At 33.3% G+C, this 19,888-nt stretch overlaps 1 protein-coding gene across 1 annotated transcript in view; it reads right to left on the bottom strand.

The window, feature by feature from the left end:
- LOC110028968 overlaps positions 1-19,888 on the bottom strand; it is a 52,605-nt gene that overhangs the window by 5,290 nt on the left and 27,427 nt on the right. Inside the window, exons 17-21 of the mRNA XM_020731051.1 lie at positions 13,112-13,272; positions 12,900-13,005; positions 1,558-1,695; positions 1,275-1,439; positions 990-1,190 (exon numbers count right to left, since the gene is read on the bottom strand). Coding sequence (XP_020586710.1) covers positions 990-1,190; positions 1,275-1,439; positions 1,558-1,695; positions 12,900-13,005; positions 13,112-13,272 — 771 coding nt within the window. The remainder of the gene's footprint in view (positions 1-989; positions 1,191-1,274; positions 1,440-1,557; positions 1,696-12,899; positions 13,006-13,111; positions 13,273-19,888) is intronic.

Raw genomic sequence — 19,888 nt, 5'->3', positions numbered from 1 at the left:
ATCGGAAGAAAAAAAACAGTGTAGAATTCTGATGTATTTGGAATTCGCTGAATTTCGGCAAACTCCAAATACACAGCTTTGTGTAAAGTAACGCTGCAGCCCACCCGCCATTATCAGATGGTTGCCCGCCGCCGCCAGTGTTGACCTTAATATATTTATTTTATATTGAATTTATTTTTCTTCAAACCAAAACATAAAATGTAAAATTCTGCATTTATTTTACTATGAATCAAACAACTCTAAAATATTTAAAATACAACACATTACTTCAACACTACATTCATTTTACACAACCTTCACTTTTCAACAAACAAACAATCCCCTAATTTATCTTTCCATAAATGTCGCACTCGCATTGACTCACTAATATTATAATTATTTCTCGATCTATTTTCCTAGTTTTGTAACACATTCACCCTAACCTTCTAATTTTTCATCAAATTCACTAATATAATGATCATATCTCAGTCTAATATTTTTAACTTTCCACACATCCACCTTAACCTTCAAATTTAATCTCATGTTCGAATTTTTTATCAATGACTTTACACCCTAATGCTCAAATTCGCATATTATAGTTGGCTTAATTAAAATTTTATATAATCTACCTTCAAGATATTCTCCTTGGCCATAGCTCGAAGTTATATCCACATCTATATATTCACATTTATTTTTCTTTTGTAATAGATAAAAACTATTTTAACCTATCAAATCTAAGTATCACTTTATATTCTTAAAATCACCACCAAGCTCCAACAACATGCTTAACAATTTTGGAAGAACAACTGCCTGCAAGAACAGCCAAAAGCATGATTATTACAACATAATGAAAAGAAAAAAGGTAGCATCAAACTTCCCAAATAAATCACAACCAAAACTGAAGAACAAATTTTAGGAATTTTTTTCACCTACCATACCAAAAAATATTAATGCAAAAAAAAGTGGTGTAATTGAAGATTATTCCAATTATACTTCATAGATGTACTCACATTCTCCACAAGCTTCTCAACGACTGCTTGCATGTAGTTTCTGAACTTCGATCTAAGCATCAACATAACTTCACTGAGGTGCTCGCCAACTGATGTATTACCACCATCAGGTATATAAGATGCCCAAGATTTAAATTGCACTTCTAGCTTCGGCCACAAAACATCGAGCAACCGTTTCATACTATTTAGCAGAATGCCAAGCTGGTGGCAAAGAACAAAAAATATGAGATGAATAACTATCAACTAATGGAACGATAAAAAAAAAATAATAAAATAAAAATTCACTTCATCAGGCACGGTGTAAGGCCCTGCATTGCTACGGGAAGCCAATTTCTGCACATATTTGAGGCCAAATTTTTTGGGTGTAAGAGCATCCTTTAAGGGAGCCAAAACATCACCATACTGCCTCTCTAAAGCCTCAATTACAGCTTTCTCAACATCTGCAATAGCCTTTAGTTTGGTTCAAGGCAAAAGGGAAAAGATCCATAAGCAGGCATATTAAAACTTTGCAAAATGCATAACAAATAACATACAAAAAAAATGTGGCCCTTCTTTCTTATAGACATACGTTCTCAAGAACCGCAGTGTATTCTGGCCATCGACAGATGATAACTTCGTACTCGTTGAGAGTTTCTCTCAGTACATCGTACATGCCATCGACAAATGGAGTTGTCATATGCTGTGTTCTAACACCGGACCATTTCACCTGCCCAATAGTCAAAAAGAAACATGCAAGTACATAATAGAAACATAAGTATTATTTCAAAGATTTAAGAAAAACTATCATAAGGTAGAAAAAGAATTAGGAAATATCTTAACGATGTAGTACTCCACACCAAGAAAGAAAAAAAAAGTTCCAAATATTACTTCCCTTACATATTAAAGTTTCTTTCATATCATGAGAGGACTATATGTCCATAATCATAAACTTCGTAAAAACTCGATGTGTGTGTGTGTTTTTTTTTTTCCAAATATTAATTCCCTTGTATATCAAATTTTCTGCATATCATGAGAGCACCATATGTCCATAATCATAAACATTGTAAAACCTTAATGTATGCAGGAATAAACATGGGAGTCCAAGCAGTTGCATGGTACATGCTAAAAAGTCTGAAACACCGTGTCCACCAAAATGTTCTAATCAAAGAGTCCAGCATTTTTTGTTCATGAATTATACAGTTACATCCACTAAAACAAATTAGAAAAAGGAATAAGAAAAAGCAAACTAATGTTTTGAATGATAATTATGTGCCATTGATGTAATTTGTTGCTCAGCACGGGATAAAATTACCACTGCTCTAACAAAAAAGGAAAAGCCGGTCTTTAAACGTGTTGCCATTAATCTTTTAGTTGTTTTAATTTTTTAAGAGCAAAGAAGATAAAAAAACATTAACAAACAAGAATTTGCTAGCCTCCCGGCTAGAATACATTTTAGAACAAAGGAACTCAAGCATTGTATATAATATAACGTAGTTGAGTAAAGCATCCAACTAGACTCCTGACTATTTACATGGGACCACTTTAGTACCATAATCTATAAGAAGTTCAAATCAGTCCCCACACTTTTAATATAGACAGAAATAGTGCCGAGGGAGGACTATTTCAGCCCCGATTTAAAGAGGCATGCATCTTTTTTACTTAGGCACCATTTTGTCACTTTTTCTATCAGGGTTCAGATGAATTTATGAAGAATTGGTAATAAAGAGATAATATATGAGCATGCATTTCACCAAACCTTAACAACATTTCATAGATCCATCATCAAGAATCTTTGTACTTAGCTCATACAATATATGAGCTCGAGTTCGAGCTCAAGGCAACTCAACTTGTTGCATGCATTTCAATTAATTTGCATTGCTAAATTATATGTATTTCAATTATTTTGCATTTATAAATTAATTAATTTTTAAAACATGAAACCAAAAAAAATCCCTTAATAAGTATGTTTTACACTTCAATGTTTGGGTTTCATTTTTTGTGCATTTATTGTTCAACTCCACGATAGCAAACATGGAGGAAGTTTGACCAAACAACCACGATAGCTACTGCATTGTCTAAACTGTCCAAGTCCTAAATTTTGTAGGAAGTTTAGACAATGCTTTCAACTAAGAACAACAATATAAGGAGCAAGAAAATGCTAAAATAACCTCTCAACCATAAGAAGTAAGGCATATATGAATGACAGGCAAAGTGCGTAGGTAAGTTCGGGCCACATCAAAAGGTGGGTAATGGGCGATGCATAAAGCTGCAAACAAATAAAGACTCCTCACAAGGTTTATGATCTCCTAAATTAAAAATATAAACCAAATCACAAAACTAGTTGATCTTTTTTGGTTGGTTTGCGCTTGATTTGAAGCTTTGAAAAATTAAAATAAATTAAATTGAAGTAATCAGGCGAAATGCATGCAGCTAAAAATCCACCTAATTTCTAGTACTAGTAGTCAACAACAGCAACAACAAGCCGTTGTCCCATTAAGTGGGGCTGGCTACCTAAATCCATTTTCTCCACTGTGTCCTATTGAGTGCCATGTTTTATATAACATGCCCAAGTTTTTTTAGGTCTACCTCTATCTTTCTTAACATAAGTTAAATTTAAAACATCTGCTCTCCTAATAAGGTCAACATATGATTGATGTTTACCGTGACCAAACCATCTCAACAACGATTAACTTAATTTTAAGTTTTTTTTTTCTTTCCCGGGCCAACATTTTGCACCATAAAGCATTGCAGGTCTCACCACCATCTTATAAAATTTTCCTAAGTCTAAGCAGTACTCTTCTATCACAATTGGCCTAATGCATTCCTCCACTTCAACCATACAAGTTGAATTCTACTAATAACACCCAAATCTATATCACCATCACTTTTTTAACGGAAAAGATTTCTTTCTTAATCACAATTTAAAACATATATTACATATTTATATACTTTCAACACTTTAGATTAGGAATAACTCTAATTTAAAAAATATCCTATAATTATATCTTCTTTAATTAGATTGCCTAATACCAAGTTTCCTAACATACAAGATTCAGATTTATGACTTTCCATAACACTCCCCCGTCAAGCTGGAGCATAGATATTTGTCACGTCCAGTTTCTTACAAATAAAAGTGACCCTCACTCCATTAAGAGCCTTTGGAAAAATATCCCATAATTGTTCCCCATTCTTCATATGAGCTATAGAAATCAGATTTTGTTGAATCTTTTCACGAACAAAATGAAAATCTATCTCAATGTGCTTAGTTTGTTCATGAAAGGCAGACTTTGAGGCAATATAAATTATAGCTTGGTTATCACACCAGAACTTTGTTGAACCTATCATCTTAAAACCTTTCTCTGTAAAGAATTGGGATACCCACATCAATTCACTCGAAGCTTGTGTCATTGCTCGATACTCAGATTTAGTACTAAACTGTGGCACTAGTGATATGAAATATCCGATTAATAATTCCCAAATTTATAAGTGCTTATGATCAATTAGAAATTAAACCACAGGATCGCACCAATTTGAGAAAACATAAAAATATAAATAGAAAACACAATCAAAGCAACCAGAAAAACACGCGAGAATTTACGTGGAAAAACCCGATAATAGGAAAAAACATAAAGCCACACCACTATAAATTCCAATATGAAATTCAGAAAGTTTTACAAAAAATTCACACAAGTTCTATCTACACACAAAAAAAACTTGCAGGACGCGCTACACAATCTACCCTCTCTGATATGACCCAAAATCACGTCGAATCATTAAAATCCACCTTCTAGACACTTCTCACCTTCATCGGGATGCTCGTCGAAGAATTCAGAAGAAAGAAACTCAAAGCGTCATAAAAAGCTGCTCAAAATCGGGATTAAAAAAAATCCCGAAAGAAAACTACCCCGGGCGCTTAGGCGCCTAGACTTGGGTACCTAAGCGTCAAGCCCTCTATTCGACGCTAAATAATGGGCGCTTAGGAGCCAATAAATTGGCGCATAGGTGACAATCCCTCTGGATGTGGGCGCATATGCGCCCAAAGCCGGTGCCTAAGCGCTGACTCAACTGTGAGCCGCGCCCGGAGCTAGACTACCCATACTCGGCACCTATGTGCCAGCTCCCCTGCTTTGTCTCGACATATGGTAGCAATCTCCCACTTGGAGATAAAAGCAATGAGCATCTGTCCTCTGTACCTGCACCTCCATCTGATAGCCTTTATAGTCACGTACTGTAGTCACGTGTCGTGGAGTGGCTCACCCCCGATCTCAACCTTCATGAAACCCAATTGAAGCCAAGCATGACTTCAATTTCTTGATAGTCACAACATTCATCAACATATCCGCAGGATTCTGAACTATATGTATTTTCTCTAGGAAAAATTGCCCGTCTTCATAAAGAGAGCGAATGAAATGATACCACAGCTGAATGTGTTTCGTCCTGGCATGAAAAACAACTTTCTTAGCAAGATAAATCACGCTCATACTGTCACTATCAAGTTTTCCAATCCTCTGCTTCTTGTCCAATGCAATCATGAAGTTCTGTAGTCAAATCATCTCTTTTCTAGCCTCAGTGATAGCAATATATTCAACCTCTGTAGTTGAAAGTACAATGATCTTCTGCAACCTGAAAACCCAACTCACTGATGCGTCCTCAATGTAGAGATATACCCTATTGTACTTCTCCTACTGTCTGCATCTCCTGCTAGATCCGAATCTAAGAATCCTTGTAGACTTAGCATTGCATTTTCATAACAAAATACCGTGTTGATGTTGATTGTTCCTCTCAAATACCTAAGAATCCACTTTACTGTCTCTCAATGATGCTTGTTTGGATTGCCCATGTATTTGCTAACATACGAAGACTACATATGCGATATCTGGCTTGGTACAAATCATCACATACATCAAACTTTCAACTTCTGAAGTATACGGAGTTCTCTCCAGCTGTGCTTGCTCTACTTCAGAGTTAAGTGTTAACTCAATATATAATTTGAAGTGACTACGTAAGGAAGTGCTAACTGGTTTCGCCTCATTCATGTTGAACCTCTGTAAGATCTTCCCAACATACTTTGCTTGAAACAACCTCACTGTTCCTGCACTTCTGTCTCTGTTGATTCTCATAATGAGGATCTTCCTGGTTGAACCTAACTCTTCCATCTAGAACTCACTTGATAACTGATTCTTCCAATCCCTCATTTTCTTCATATTTGCCCCTGCAATTAGCATGTCATCCACTTACAAAAAAAAACAAAATATAATAATTACTGAAGTGTTTGATGAAGCAACGGTGATCTGCCTGACAATTCATACACCCATTGTCTGGCATGAACATGCCAAACCTCTTGCACCACTGTCTCGAGTCTGCTTCAAGCCATAAAGACTTTTCTTCAATCTGTAGACCAAACATTCTTTGTCTGAAACCTTGTGACCTTTTGGTTGCACCATGTACAGTTCCTCCTCCACATCTTCATATATAAGAAAGCAGTTTTTACATCCATCTGTTCCAGATGTAGATCTTTTTCTGCTACCAAACTCAGCACAACTCTGACAATCGTCATCTTCACCATTGGGGAGAAGATCCCTGTGTAATTCACTCCTTCCCTCTGCTGAAAACCCTTCACAATATGTCTTGTCTTGTAACACTTGCTACCATATGACTTTTATTTAAGTCTATAAACTCATTTGTTGTGCAGTGCATTTTTGTCATTTGGTAGTATCGTTAAATCTCAAGTCTGTTTTGACTCCACAGATTGCATTTATTCATCCATGACAAGCTCTCACTCCCTTGAATCTTCAACTTGAGTGGCATCCAAAGCACTCTAGTTCACCACTATCAGTTAGCAACAAATAGTGTAAAGAAGGAGAATATATTTGTATAGGTTGTCTCACTCTACAGGATCTCCTGACTTTTGTAGCAAGTGACTGAGGAACTTCCAATGCTACTTCTGGTTGAGCACTTGCTCTTTGTCCGTCTTCTTGATTACCAGTATCATCTATCTCCACATATCTGAATTCTCCCAAAGTAGCCGATGGAATATCATGAGTTCTTATCTTGTCTTTTTACATCTCCATTTCATTGAATATAATGTCCCTACTCCTGATGAATTTTTTATTCTGAAAATACTCGAACTTGTACCCAAACTCATATGATTCATATCCAATAAAGATGCACTTGACAGATTTCAATTCAAGCTTGCTTCTAGACCTACATTAATATGCACATATGCAGAACACCCAAATACTTTTAAGTGAGATAGACATATTTTTGTCACTCAAGACTTCTTCAAGTAAACCTTCCTTCAAAGCTATTGATGGACTAAGGTTGATCAGATAAATTATAGTGTTAACTGCTTCAGCTCAAAACTGTTTTGGCAAGTCTGCATGCAGTCACATGCTTCTAGCATGCTCCGTGATTGCTCTATTCATGCGCTCAACCACATCATTTTGTTGCAGTGTCATTGGGACAGTGAACTCATGTCTGACCTCCTCTGTAGCATAGAAATTCCCAAACTTCTGATCACGATACTCGTCATCTTTATCTGATCTGAGACACTTCAGCTTCAAGTCTGTCTCATTTTCTACCATAGTCTTCTACTTCTTAAAGACTTTAAATACAATTTTTTTTTTTTGCTTTAAGAAATAAATCCATACATTTCCTGTGTGATCATCAAGGAACGTAACAAAATAGTGAGAACCTTCAATGGATTGAACTGGAGTAGGACCCCATATATCAGTATGTATTAATTCTAATTTCTTTGATTTCACCACTGACATGCTCTTAGAGAAAAGAACCTTTTGTTTGTCATGTATACAATCTTCACAGAAATTCAAATCAATTGATTTAAAACCCTAAAGCTTATTCTTTGAAAGTAGGGACTTTATACATTTCTCGCTCATATAGTCAAGTCTATGGTGCCACAGATCTGCATCTTATCTTGGTTCCAACCACATCAATTAAATTATTCATTGCATTGATCAAATAAATTGTGCATTCAACGTTGCCCCGTGCCATCACTAATGCCCCCTAGACACCTTCCACGAATCACCAATTAAATTAGTCACGAGTCCTGAGTTTGACAGCTGGCTCACAGAGATAAGATTTCTCTTTAAACTTAGGAACTTGGAACATGTCTAACTTCTGTAAGTTTCTAAATTGCTCCATTCGGCATGTTGATATCAACATCATCATTTCCAACTATATTGTAGGCCTTATTATCTTCCAAATAAATCTTCCCTAGATCACTCTGAGTGTAGTTTTTAAATACTTTTTTATTGGGGTCCTGACTTTGACAGCTGGCTTATAGAGATAAAATTTCTCTTTAAACTTAGGAACTTGGAGCATGTCTAACTTTTGTAAGCTTATAAAGTATTCCATTCAACATGTTAATATCAACATCATCATTTCCAACTATATTGTAGGCCTTATTATCTCTCAAATAAACCTTCCCTAGATCACTCTGAGTGTAGTTTTTAAATATTTTTTAGTGGGGCATGAGAAAAGGCACATTGATATCAACACACCCTTTCCAACTATATTGCATGCCTTAAATCTCCTAAAGACCTTCACTAGATTACTCTGAGTGTAGCTTTTAAATACCACTTTATTGAGGAAAGCATGAAAAGAGGGATCTGAATCCACAATCCAGGATTGAGTATTGACTAGGGACAACATCAGAGAGTCGTTTTGGATTTCACAAGTTGAGACATTAGTAAAGAAACTACTTTCATGTCCTCCACCACCAGCTTACTTGGAGTTTTGCAGCCTTTCTTGAAATGCCCCATCTTACCGTAATTTCTGCATTCTTCTCTGTTTGACTTGAGTTTTCCTTTGTTGGACTTTGATCTACCTTTGCCTATGTTCCAGCCCAAATTTCTTCCCCTCTTATCAGCATTCAAAACAAAACCTGAATATTCACCATTCACAGCTTTCTGCGAACTTCTTCTTTCAGCATCAAACCCACGATATCATCGAAGTTCAACTTCGAAGTCCCTCAAGAACTATTCACTACAGTTACCAAACTATCCAAACAGTCTGATAATGAAGATAGTATCACTAATGTTCTGACCTCATCATCAAACTTGATCCCCACAAAATAAAACAGGCTCGTCAAGGTGTTAAAGTTATTCAAATGTTTTGTCACTGAACTATCTCCCACCATCTTCATGTTGAATAATTTCTTCATCAGAAAAATATTATTAGACACCTACGCACCGGCTCCCCTACTTTGTCTCCACACACGTAACAACTAGATTCTATTTCTTACTCTTCCATGAGACAAAATTACCACAAACAAAGATGCAATATCCAGTAATGGATTTTCGATCAATCTTGAAACTTGCCCAGTCTGCATCAGAGAAACCTTCAATATTTCTATGCCCATAATTCTGATATAAAATACTTTGTCCAGAAGATCCCATGAGGTAACATAATATTTGTTCCAAAGCAGCCCAATGATAGACTGTGAGAGGAAACATAAACTAACTTACAGTGCTAACTGAATATGCAATTTCAAGAAGAGTTATGTAACGTAGTTTAATTTTCCCAGTAACTTGTTATATCGTTCAAGATCATTAAAAAGTTCTTCATGCTTGGCAGGTTGTTGCTAACAAAATTAGAGAGCATCAAAGTATTGCATAGTTTGACTCCTAATTTTCCAGTTTTTGCTAACAAATCCAACTTATACTTTCGTTAAGATAGAAAGATACCCTTCTTGGTCATTGATATCACAATCCCCAATAAGCACTTTAAGAAACCCACATCTTTAGTGTTGGGCTGATTTGATTTTGAAGAAATGATTTCATTTTGTCTTAATCCATGATAAGATTTCATGCACATCACTTCCAATAATAATAATGTCATCAGCATAACCACTAATAGAATGATTCCTAAAAAGGATTGTCTATAGAACACAGTTTGATTGCTTCTACTTTTCTGCATACCCAACCCTTCTAAGGTTTGGCTAAATTTTCCAAATAATACTCGAGGATTTTGTCTTAATCCATGATAAGATTTCATGCACATCACTTCCAATAATAATAATGTCATCAGCATAATCACTAATAAAATGATTCCTAAAAAGGATTGTTTATAGAATACAATGTGATCGCTTCTACTTTTCTGCATCCCCAACCCTTCTAATGTTTGGCTAAATTTTCCAAACAATACTCGAGGATTTTGTCTTAATCCATATAAAGACTTCTAAGGAAGACATACTTTCCCGTAGTCCCCCTGAGCCACAAACCTAGGGGATCTCTTCCAAAAGATCACCATGCAGAAAAGCATTTTTCACATCGAGCTAGTGCAAGGGCCAATTATTCATTGCAACCAAATACCGAAATAGATAAACCGAGGAAATAGACACAGACCAATTAGAACAAAGCAAACGAGCATAGCACAACAACTAATGAAGCTGACTGAGTAGAAGAAGTCGGCTTTATCGAAGTCCTAATCTTGTAAACACAGACGAAACCAAATTCCAAGTTGATGCAGATGGCATCGTTCAAAGCGGAGGAAGAGGCACAGGAAGCAAACCATGCGTTCATGTGAAGCAGTCGAAATTGTTTGCCTACTTGCAAGAAGAAGACAATGTTGTCATAGGAAGTAGTCGAAGATGTCGATGATGACATCGTGGGACACTGACAATCACTTCGCAGGAAGCAAATGAAGTCATCGACGAAGCCAAAGGAGACGAAGATGTCGTAGAACGCAGAAGGCAAAGACAAACAATTTGTCGAATCTCTGATACCATGTAACAAAAAACACTTAAAATACATTGTATTTTCATAATCTTCATTTAAAAAATTTATCAAAATATCTCACCTGCCTATGTTGAATATTCTCATCTAAGAAAAGTACTATTTCATTTTCATCTTTAATACATTTAACTTGAAGTGAATCTTTAATTTTCTTATCTCTTTGCTTGACGAATTTATACATATATATTTATTCTTTAGTATCTAATCTTTTATAAATATCATTAAAATTAAATTTTTAGCATAAAAAATTAATCTCTTAAACTGCCTAAGTGTCATCTTATAATTTTACCAATTCACCAAACTTTTATATATAAACCAATTTTTTATAGCATAACTTCTTATCTTTTATTTTTTCTTGTACATTATTATTCCATCAATAACTATTTTTTCATTAGTTTTTTTTCCTTTTGATTCCTCAAACACATCTTTTATAGTTTACTTAATAGCACTCATTACTTTATCCCACGTGGTATTAGCTTCTTAAGATGGAATAATAATTCATCTATTATCTAGTATCCATCCTTAAAAATTGGCTAACCAAAAATGTAAATCAAATTGGTAAAATAGTTGGATCAGGTTTGGTTTAGACTCGATTTGTCTTGAATTTAAAACTTCGACACTTTGGTATTTGCTTATATTTTGGGCTTTCTAAGATCAAAATAAACGAAAGCAAAGCCAATTAAATATAATATATAATTCTAAATCTTATACTTAATTTCAATTATATAGTACCCATCAAATTAACTTACATGAACAAATAATCCAACTTTTGTGTAAGCTTTATAGATGCTTTAATGATCCATTAAATTAGCAAAAAAAACTATCAAATCAAATCAAACAAATCTAAACTATTTAAAACTAAAATAAACCAAATAAAACTGAATTGAAATTGAAAAAAAAATGATTCCTAAATATTTAAGTTTATAAACAAAAAAAAATCATATAAACCTTTTCAATCAGTTAGATTTGGTTTGTCATATGATAGTTTGGTTTGGTTTTATATCAATTTTGAACCGAACTAAACAATGCACACCTCTACTCCTCACCCATAACATGAACTATGGTTATGGGCGGTACTGTTGATCCAAGCTTTGAATGGGCTAGAAGAAAACCTACAAACTAATGTTCAGAAACATTTGCAAAATGAAAAATGCGTATTATAAATGTGATGCTCGTAGTTTGAATTATAAGCATGCCTTAAAACAAGAATTCATTGTTGCTACTTCATTCTGACAACACCTTCAATATTCAACCACAAGCACTCTTTCAAGCTTTATGCTATTTTAGCTCACATTATTAAGTTTCAAAATAGTCCCCTGAGTGTTTACATAGGATTATTTTAATCCTAGGGTCTATAAAAGTCTCAAATTAATCCCCAAACTCTTTAAATTGATGCCGCCCCGCATTACAAGAGTATGGCGATTAGCTTGACACTTCTATTATAACTTTCAAGACTAAAACGACCCCCCTATAAAGAGTCAGGGATTATTTTGACTCTTTTGTCTTTTATCAAATGTGAGCACCTCTCTTGCAATTAGAAGACATAGGAAAAACACTCTGAAATGGCTACAGCTTGTTTTGTAGTGGAGCACCTCTCTTGCAAATTACATTCAGCGGCACAAGAGCAAACTTTGTATATTATCAGGCACTTCAAAATTTATCATTTAAAAAGTGACACCGAATGAAAATTACATTTCTTAGAAGAAGATATAAAACATGCATGAACAATTGGACAGCACTAACAATATGCATGCATTGAAGATAAATAAAAGGAAGTACAACTAACAGTTTATATTTCACCATAATTTCTGAACTGCATGGTAAAAACTGAAGGAACAGCTAGCTTGCAAGAAATATGCAGGAAATAAGTTGTCCACCTGCTGCTTGTGTTGTTATATTTGTTTGAAGAAGGAAATGGGTAAGCATGGGATAGAAACAACCAGCTAGACAATATAATCATCATTCAAAATTATATTATCAATAGCTAGTTAAACTTAAGAATTTAATAAAAAAAACAAGAGAGGGAGGTTTGAGATTCTTCTAAAACACAAAAACCAGTAATAAACCGCCTCCATAGGATTCTGAAAGTCTCAAAACACGAAAGTATACGAGCATCATCAAAAACTATATAACTGAAAAAAAAAACAAAAAAAATAACTTGTGAATAGAAAAATACTTTGTCTAGCTTGCAAGAATCAAGCAATTGTAGGCGTTTATCTTGAATCCAGAATAAAATGTAGAGGTGAAAGAGTTCTTTTGCATCAACACCATCCTTAACATGACTGCATAAATTTAAAAAAAAAAGAATTTGAAGGCCACACATAAAAGGGGGAAAACAAAGCAATTGTGTAAAAGACCATGCAGTAAAAAGCATTTTAGCAATATTACCCCATATTCCAGTTACCGAGATCCTTCTGAAAATCTGCTGTAGCAATTACAAGATCTGTCACAGGTGGTGAAGGACCAGCGGGTGGAAAAGCAATAAGAAATTCACGCATTCTTTTACAAAGCTCAACGCTGTAAATTGATGCTGATATATTACGAAGGGTCTACAAAGCTGTGAAAGAGCCAAAAGAGCCAAAAAAAAAAAAAGGAAAAAAACTATTAAATTTGGTTGGATGAAAAGTTGGGGGACAAGTTCCAAATAAAACATGTAAAAACAGTATTCCAAACCGAGTGAGACTGACTGTCTAGTTACTATTATGGAAAATGTATTTGAGCCAACCATATTAATAAGAATAACATATTGTATACATGCATAATAAACTAGTTTGAAAAAAAGTGCAAACCAGATAGTATTTTGATTTATTATTTTAAAAAACACACATGTGAACCATTTAAGCATAGAGATATCTAATCTATTTAAACATAAAAATTTTGATAATATACATTATAATTTAAATTTGAACAATTTATATAGATGATAATCTAAACAAATACAAGATTAATAGGTCTACTCGAATCAGCTCAAAACTTACTTGAATTACTGAAAGTTTGCGAATGCAACTCTAGAAGGCGAACTGCTTACGGTTAGTGGGAAACATCAAGGGAGCGGGGGTGGGTTGGTGCGGGACACATAGGGAGGGCCAATTTTAAAAGAAAATAGAATTCACAACCTTATTCAATCCAAACTAATCATCCGCAAAATAGATTCCTAAATCACTCCTTAAATAATTAAGAATAAGGATTCAAATCAAACATTATCAAAATAGATAATAACGCTTGAAAAAAACAGTTATCTCCTAAATCAGGTATCTGGTTCAAAATTTTAGCCATTAATTGTGGAATTAGCATCCATAATCCAAGAATAACAATTTTCCATTCAAAAAACTACTAAATTTCATTTAGTTTTAGGGCCGTCCTCTTAATTTTTAAGAATGGATTAACATCACCAAGATGTAGGCAAAAGATTTGAATAATACATTTGTCATAAATTTGTTTTTGTGGGACCAAACTTGGGTGCTATTTGGACTAATTTTCTCCGTTTAAAATACTTCCTATCAGCAATTGATGCATCAAATCTGTGTTTAGGTTGAAAAGTGCTTGCCACCCATAAATCTTTTAGGCTGACTAATTCATCATTGAGTGAGAGCAGTCTTTGCGATCATCTAACATGTGTTGTAGATCCACCCAAATCAATAACTTGGTAATAGAGCAAAACAGTGAAATGCAAACATTATAAACTACATCCATTTGTTAAGGGCTTGTCTGCGATCAATTTCGCTTTTGGTTTTGTTTTTTTTTTCTTTTTTTTAAAAAACATATTTGTTTAATATGTGTTTATATATATATATATATATAGTTTCTAAAAATAAATAAAAATATTTTTGAAATCATCAAAACAAATTTTAGGTGTTCTAAATGTTTTCAAAATAACAACTTAATCAAACGTACCAAACATTTTTTGTTTAAAATCAAAACATAAACAAGACAAAATAAAATAAAATATAGCAAACAAAAAACAAAAGTGATACTAAACAGCCTCTAAATGATTTGTTTGAGAAAAATAAGTATAATAACCAGTGAGAAAATTGCCCTGCTAATATTAAAAATTGGCATAAACAAAATGAATTGCTAAAGTTGATAATTGATAAACCCATGTATCCCTACAAAATGAGTTGATAATGATAAATTATAACCACATGTTAATAAACAATTATGCCTCAATTGTTGAGCAGTGTCAGATACCTAAAGCAAGTACCAAATGCACGATGACAACCATTCCATCCAAAACTTAAAAATGTCCAAAAAATGTCAATTAATTTGTTAATTTCTACTTTTTTTAGAGATTCGGATTTAGAGATTTATATAGCGATTTAAAATAAATGAATAATTAATTTTTTTTCTTTTTTTAATTTTATTTAGGAGAATTTCATCCCCTTTTTTTCGTAATACTTAAAATTTCAAATCAATATGTGGATTGGATACTTCACGGTAGTCTAGATTATCATGCCATTTGAAATAAATAAAAATTTATTTTTTTCCTTCTTATTGTATTCAGCAAATTAAATGAAAATATGACACTCAACGGGACGCAATGGAGAAAAAGGATTCATGGATAAAGGTTTGTTGTTGTTGTTGTTGCATCTTATTGTATTTAGGATTATCTTCTATATTTCTTTTATTGTCATGTAATACCTTAAATTCCATATTGATGTGAACAAAATTTATTATTATGTGAATACATAAAAAATGAAAATTCTCTCTAATAGTCATTGAGTTTCACTCCCTTTCAGAAACCTCATCCTCATCTCCCCTCTCTCTCACTCTCTCTCTCTCTCTCCCCGTCTCTCCTCTCTGTTAGTTCTCATTAGTGCCTTAATTACTCTCCCTTTCCACATCAAGTCTGGTAGCAAAGCCCAGACACAATCCCGTGCCATGTTCACTACAAGCAGATTTCAAATCTTTCAATGTCCGCACATAAGACTCTCTCAGCTAGCACCTCCCCCCTCTCGACCTTGCTTACACTCATTTGAGGCCAAACGAGAGCTACCTCGCACTAGATGATCCTTCGTCGCCTATGAGGCAACTACGTCTCTCGACTTATTGCCCAACTTCATGCTTCGCAAACATAGCCCTATAGCTCTCCCCTCCACCAAGAAGCTCATCTCCAACCCACAAATTCCCACTTCCACTGCAATCAAGTTCCAATGCGAACAAATAGCAGCCTACAAATGATTCTCATCTTTGCTCACCCTTTTGCCTCTACCTTCCTGAATCTGATCTTTTCACGTGCACCATATTAGTGTGTAATACTAGGGGTCAATTTTAACTATTGTTCACCAAGGATTCCAAAAAACTTCTTTCTAAAATTCACTATTAGAACTTCAATATTTTCAATGAGCCAGTGCCGCCTTTAAGAAATTTATGTAAATTTCCAATAACCCATTGCCTCCTCTAAGAATTTAAGTAACATTCACTACAACCTATACATGATGACCATACATTTAATCCAAAATAACTAAAATATAATGCATATTAGGAAAAAATTGTTTGATAGATATTCAACATTGTAATGAGCATGAGAAAGTATGAATCTGAAGGAGTAGATGATAGGACTTGGAGCTCCAAGAATCAAGGCAATGAAAATATCTTAAAACCAAAAATCAAATATTATTTTGCATTGGCTTAGAAAAGACCAGTATGTGAGCGGTTCCACCTCTAAATATGCCAGATGAATATGCATCAAGTTTAAGTAGATATATAGATAATAAGTACGAATTTTTTTAAGAAAATGAAGGGTCATGAATGTCATATATTCATGGAGTATGTGTAGCCAACTGCATTTATTGTCTAAACCAAAGAAACCTAGAAAAAATAAGCAATAGTCACAATAGCTCGCACATGATTCTCCTATTTGCCAACCTTTTAGCCTGTTCATTCCTATTGAATATGACCTCATCCAATAATTTTTTATCAAGCTCTTCCCGCATGATCCATATAAGGGTTGTTCAGTTAAAAGTTTCTGGGAGTGCAAAATAAAAGGAATGCAAGAGCTTTGATATTGAATATGACCTCATCCATTGCCGGTCTCAAGCCCGGATGTGAAAAGTGGAGGGTTGCAATAGGTAGTCAACAACCAGCGTAAAACTTGTTGAAAAAAAATCATGACATGAATTTTTTTTATCATTGTGTAAGTGCTAGAGCGTCCCTTGAAAGCGACGCGCTGTATAGTCTGAATACAGTGAAAAGTTTGCAAGGGTCACTACACTGGCGCCTGGGTATAGTGTCAAAAAATAAGGGTTCTCACATTCCGGATGAATGCGGGTAAAGAATTTAGTCAATGAAACTCATGAAACTAATATTAGGATAGGATCTTGGAATATAGGTACTCTCAATGGTAAAACTCTCAATGGATTAATGGAATTAGTTGATAATATGATTTATAGAAAAATTAATATTTTATGTATTCAAGAAACTAAATGGGTTGGAGAAAAGGCTAAGGAAATTGATAATTTAGGTTTTAAACTTTGGTATTCTAGTAAGAGTCGCACTAAAAATGGTGTAGGTGTAATTATTGATAAGATTTTGAGAGATAATGTTGTAAAAATTAATAGAGTTGGTGATAGAATTATAGCCCTTAAGATTATCATTGATACTAAGACTTTTAATATTATAAGTGCTTATGCTGCTCAAACAGGTTTAGATACATGGTCTAAAGATAAATTTTGGAATGACTTAGAAGATCCCTCTTGAAGAAAGAATTTTTATTGGAGGAGATTTAAATGGATATGTGGGTACAGTGGTAGAAGACTTCAGATATGCTCATGGTGACTACAGTTTTAGAGTAACTAATAAAGAAGTAGATTTTGCTTTAGCATATGATTTTATTATTACTAATACTTTATTCAAGAAAAAAGATGAGCATCTTATTAGTTATAAGAATGAATCTAATAAAACACAAATTGATTATTTTCTTATGAGAAAAAGATATCGTCGAGATTGCAAAGATTGTAAGGTCATTCTAAGTGAGGATTTAAGTACCCAACGCCGACTATTAGATCTAGATTTTAAAATGAAGAGTTGTAAAGTAAAGGATACTAGGACTCATCATCCTAAAATTAGAAGTGGGAACATATAAGACACATAAAATTATTTTTATGAGTAAAATTCAAGATTTCAAAATTTAGGATGTTCGTGAAGAAGCAAATGTTATGTGAAATAAAGTAACAAATACTATTAAACAATTAGCACCAAGTAGCAAAAGATTTGCTTTGAGAATCAAAAAAAAAAGTTTTTATAAATAAAAATAGTTGGTAGTGGAATAATAATGTGCAAGAAAAGATAAAATATAAGAATTTATGTTATAAAAATTGGTTTAAATGTAAAAGCTTAGATAACTGGAAAAAATATTAAACGGCCCGTAGGAAATCTAAAAGAACAATCTGTGATGCTAAAATTTTTGCTTTTAATGATCTTTATAATAGATTAGATACTAAGGATGGTAAAAAATATAGTATAAACTAGCCAAACAAAGAGAGAATAAAAGTAAAGATTTAACTCAAGTAACGTGCACTAAAGATGAAAATCAAAAAGTACTTTTCTTAGAAAATAATATTCAACATAGATCGGTGAGTTATTTTGATAAACTTTTTAATGAAGTTTCTAAAAATACGATCGACCTTAGAGATCTTAATATCGTGAATAATAATAAAATGTTTCATTTTTACCGTTGCATTAGTAAAAAAGAAGTTGATGGGGCTTTAAAGAAAACCAAGGGTGGAGAGTCTGTAAGACCTGATGATATCCCAATTGAAGTGTGAAAATATTTAGGAGATTTGGGAGTTTCTTGGCTTACTAAACTCTTTAATACTATTTTAAAAACTAAAAAGATGCTTGAGGAGTGGAGGAAGAGTATTTTGGTCCCCATTTTTAAGAATAAAAAAGATGCACAAGAGTGTTGATACTAAGACTTTTAATATTATAAGTGCTTATGCTGCTCAAACAGGTTTAGATACAGGGTCTAAAGATAAATTTTGGAATGATTTAGAAGACTTAATATAAATGATACCTCTTGAAGAAAGAATTTTTAATGGACGAGATTTAAATGCACATTTCGGTAGAGTGGTAGAAGGCTTCAAAAATATTTATGGTGGCTACGGTTTTGGAGCATCTAATGAAGAAGGTAGAGCTATTTTAGATTTTGCTTTAGCGAATGATTTTGTTATTACTAATACTTCATTTAAGAAAAGAGATAAGCATTACTTATAAGAGTAGATCTAATAAAACACAATTTGATTATTTTCTTATGAGAAGAAAAATCGTCGAGATTATAAAGATTGTAAGGTCATTCCTAGAGAGAATTTAAGTACCCAACATCGTTTATTAGTTTTAGATTTTAAGATGAAGAGTTGTAAAATAAAAAATACTAGGACTTCTCATCGTAGAATTGAATGGGGGAACTTAAAAGACACAAATAAAATTATTTTTCTGAACAAAATTCAAGATCTTAAAATTTAGGATGTTCATGAAAAAGCAATTTTTTTATGTGGGATAAAGTAACAAACACTATTAAACAAATAGCAAAAGATGTGCTTGGAGAATAAAAAGAAAAAGTTTATATAAATAAAAATAGTTGAATGTGGAATAATAATGTGCAAGAAAAGATAAAATATAAGAAGTTAAGTTATAAAAATTGGTTTAAATATAAAATCTTAAAGAACTGAAAAAAATATCAAACAACTAGCAGGGAGTCTAAAAGAACAATATGTGACGCTAAAAAAAATTGTTTTAATGATGTTTATAATAGATTAGATATTAAAGAGGGTGAAAAATATATGTATAAACTAGCCAAACAAAGAAAAAAGAGAAGTAAAGATTTAACTCAAGTAAAGTGTATTAAAGATGAAAATCAAAAAGTACTTTTCTTAGAAAAAGATATTAAACATAGATGGGTGAGTTATTTTGATAAATTTTTTAATGAAGTTTCTGAAAATACGATCGACCTTAGTGATCTTAATATCGTGAATAATAATAAAACGATTCATTTTTACCGTCGCATTAGTAAAATAGAAGTTGAGGAGGCTTTAAAGAAAACCAAGGGTGGAAAATTTGTAGGACTTGATGATATCCCAATTGAAGTGTAGAAATATTTAGAAGATTTGGGAGTTTCTTAGCTTACTAAACTCTTTAATATTATTTTAAAAACTAAAAAGATGCCTGAAA

Source organism: Phalaenopsis equestris, unplaced genomic scaffold (genome assembly GCF_001263595.1).
Source record: "Phalaenopsis equestris unplaced genomic scaffold, ASM126359v1 Scaffold000540, whole genome shotgun sequence".
NCBI classification, from domain to species: Eukaryota; Viridiplantae; Streptophyta; class Magnoliopsida; order Asparagales; family Orchidaceae; genus Phalaenopsis; species Phalaenopsis equestris.
Note: the sequence above shows the minus strand (reverse complement) of the source record. Positions and strands in the feature narration are given on the sequence as shown.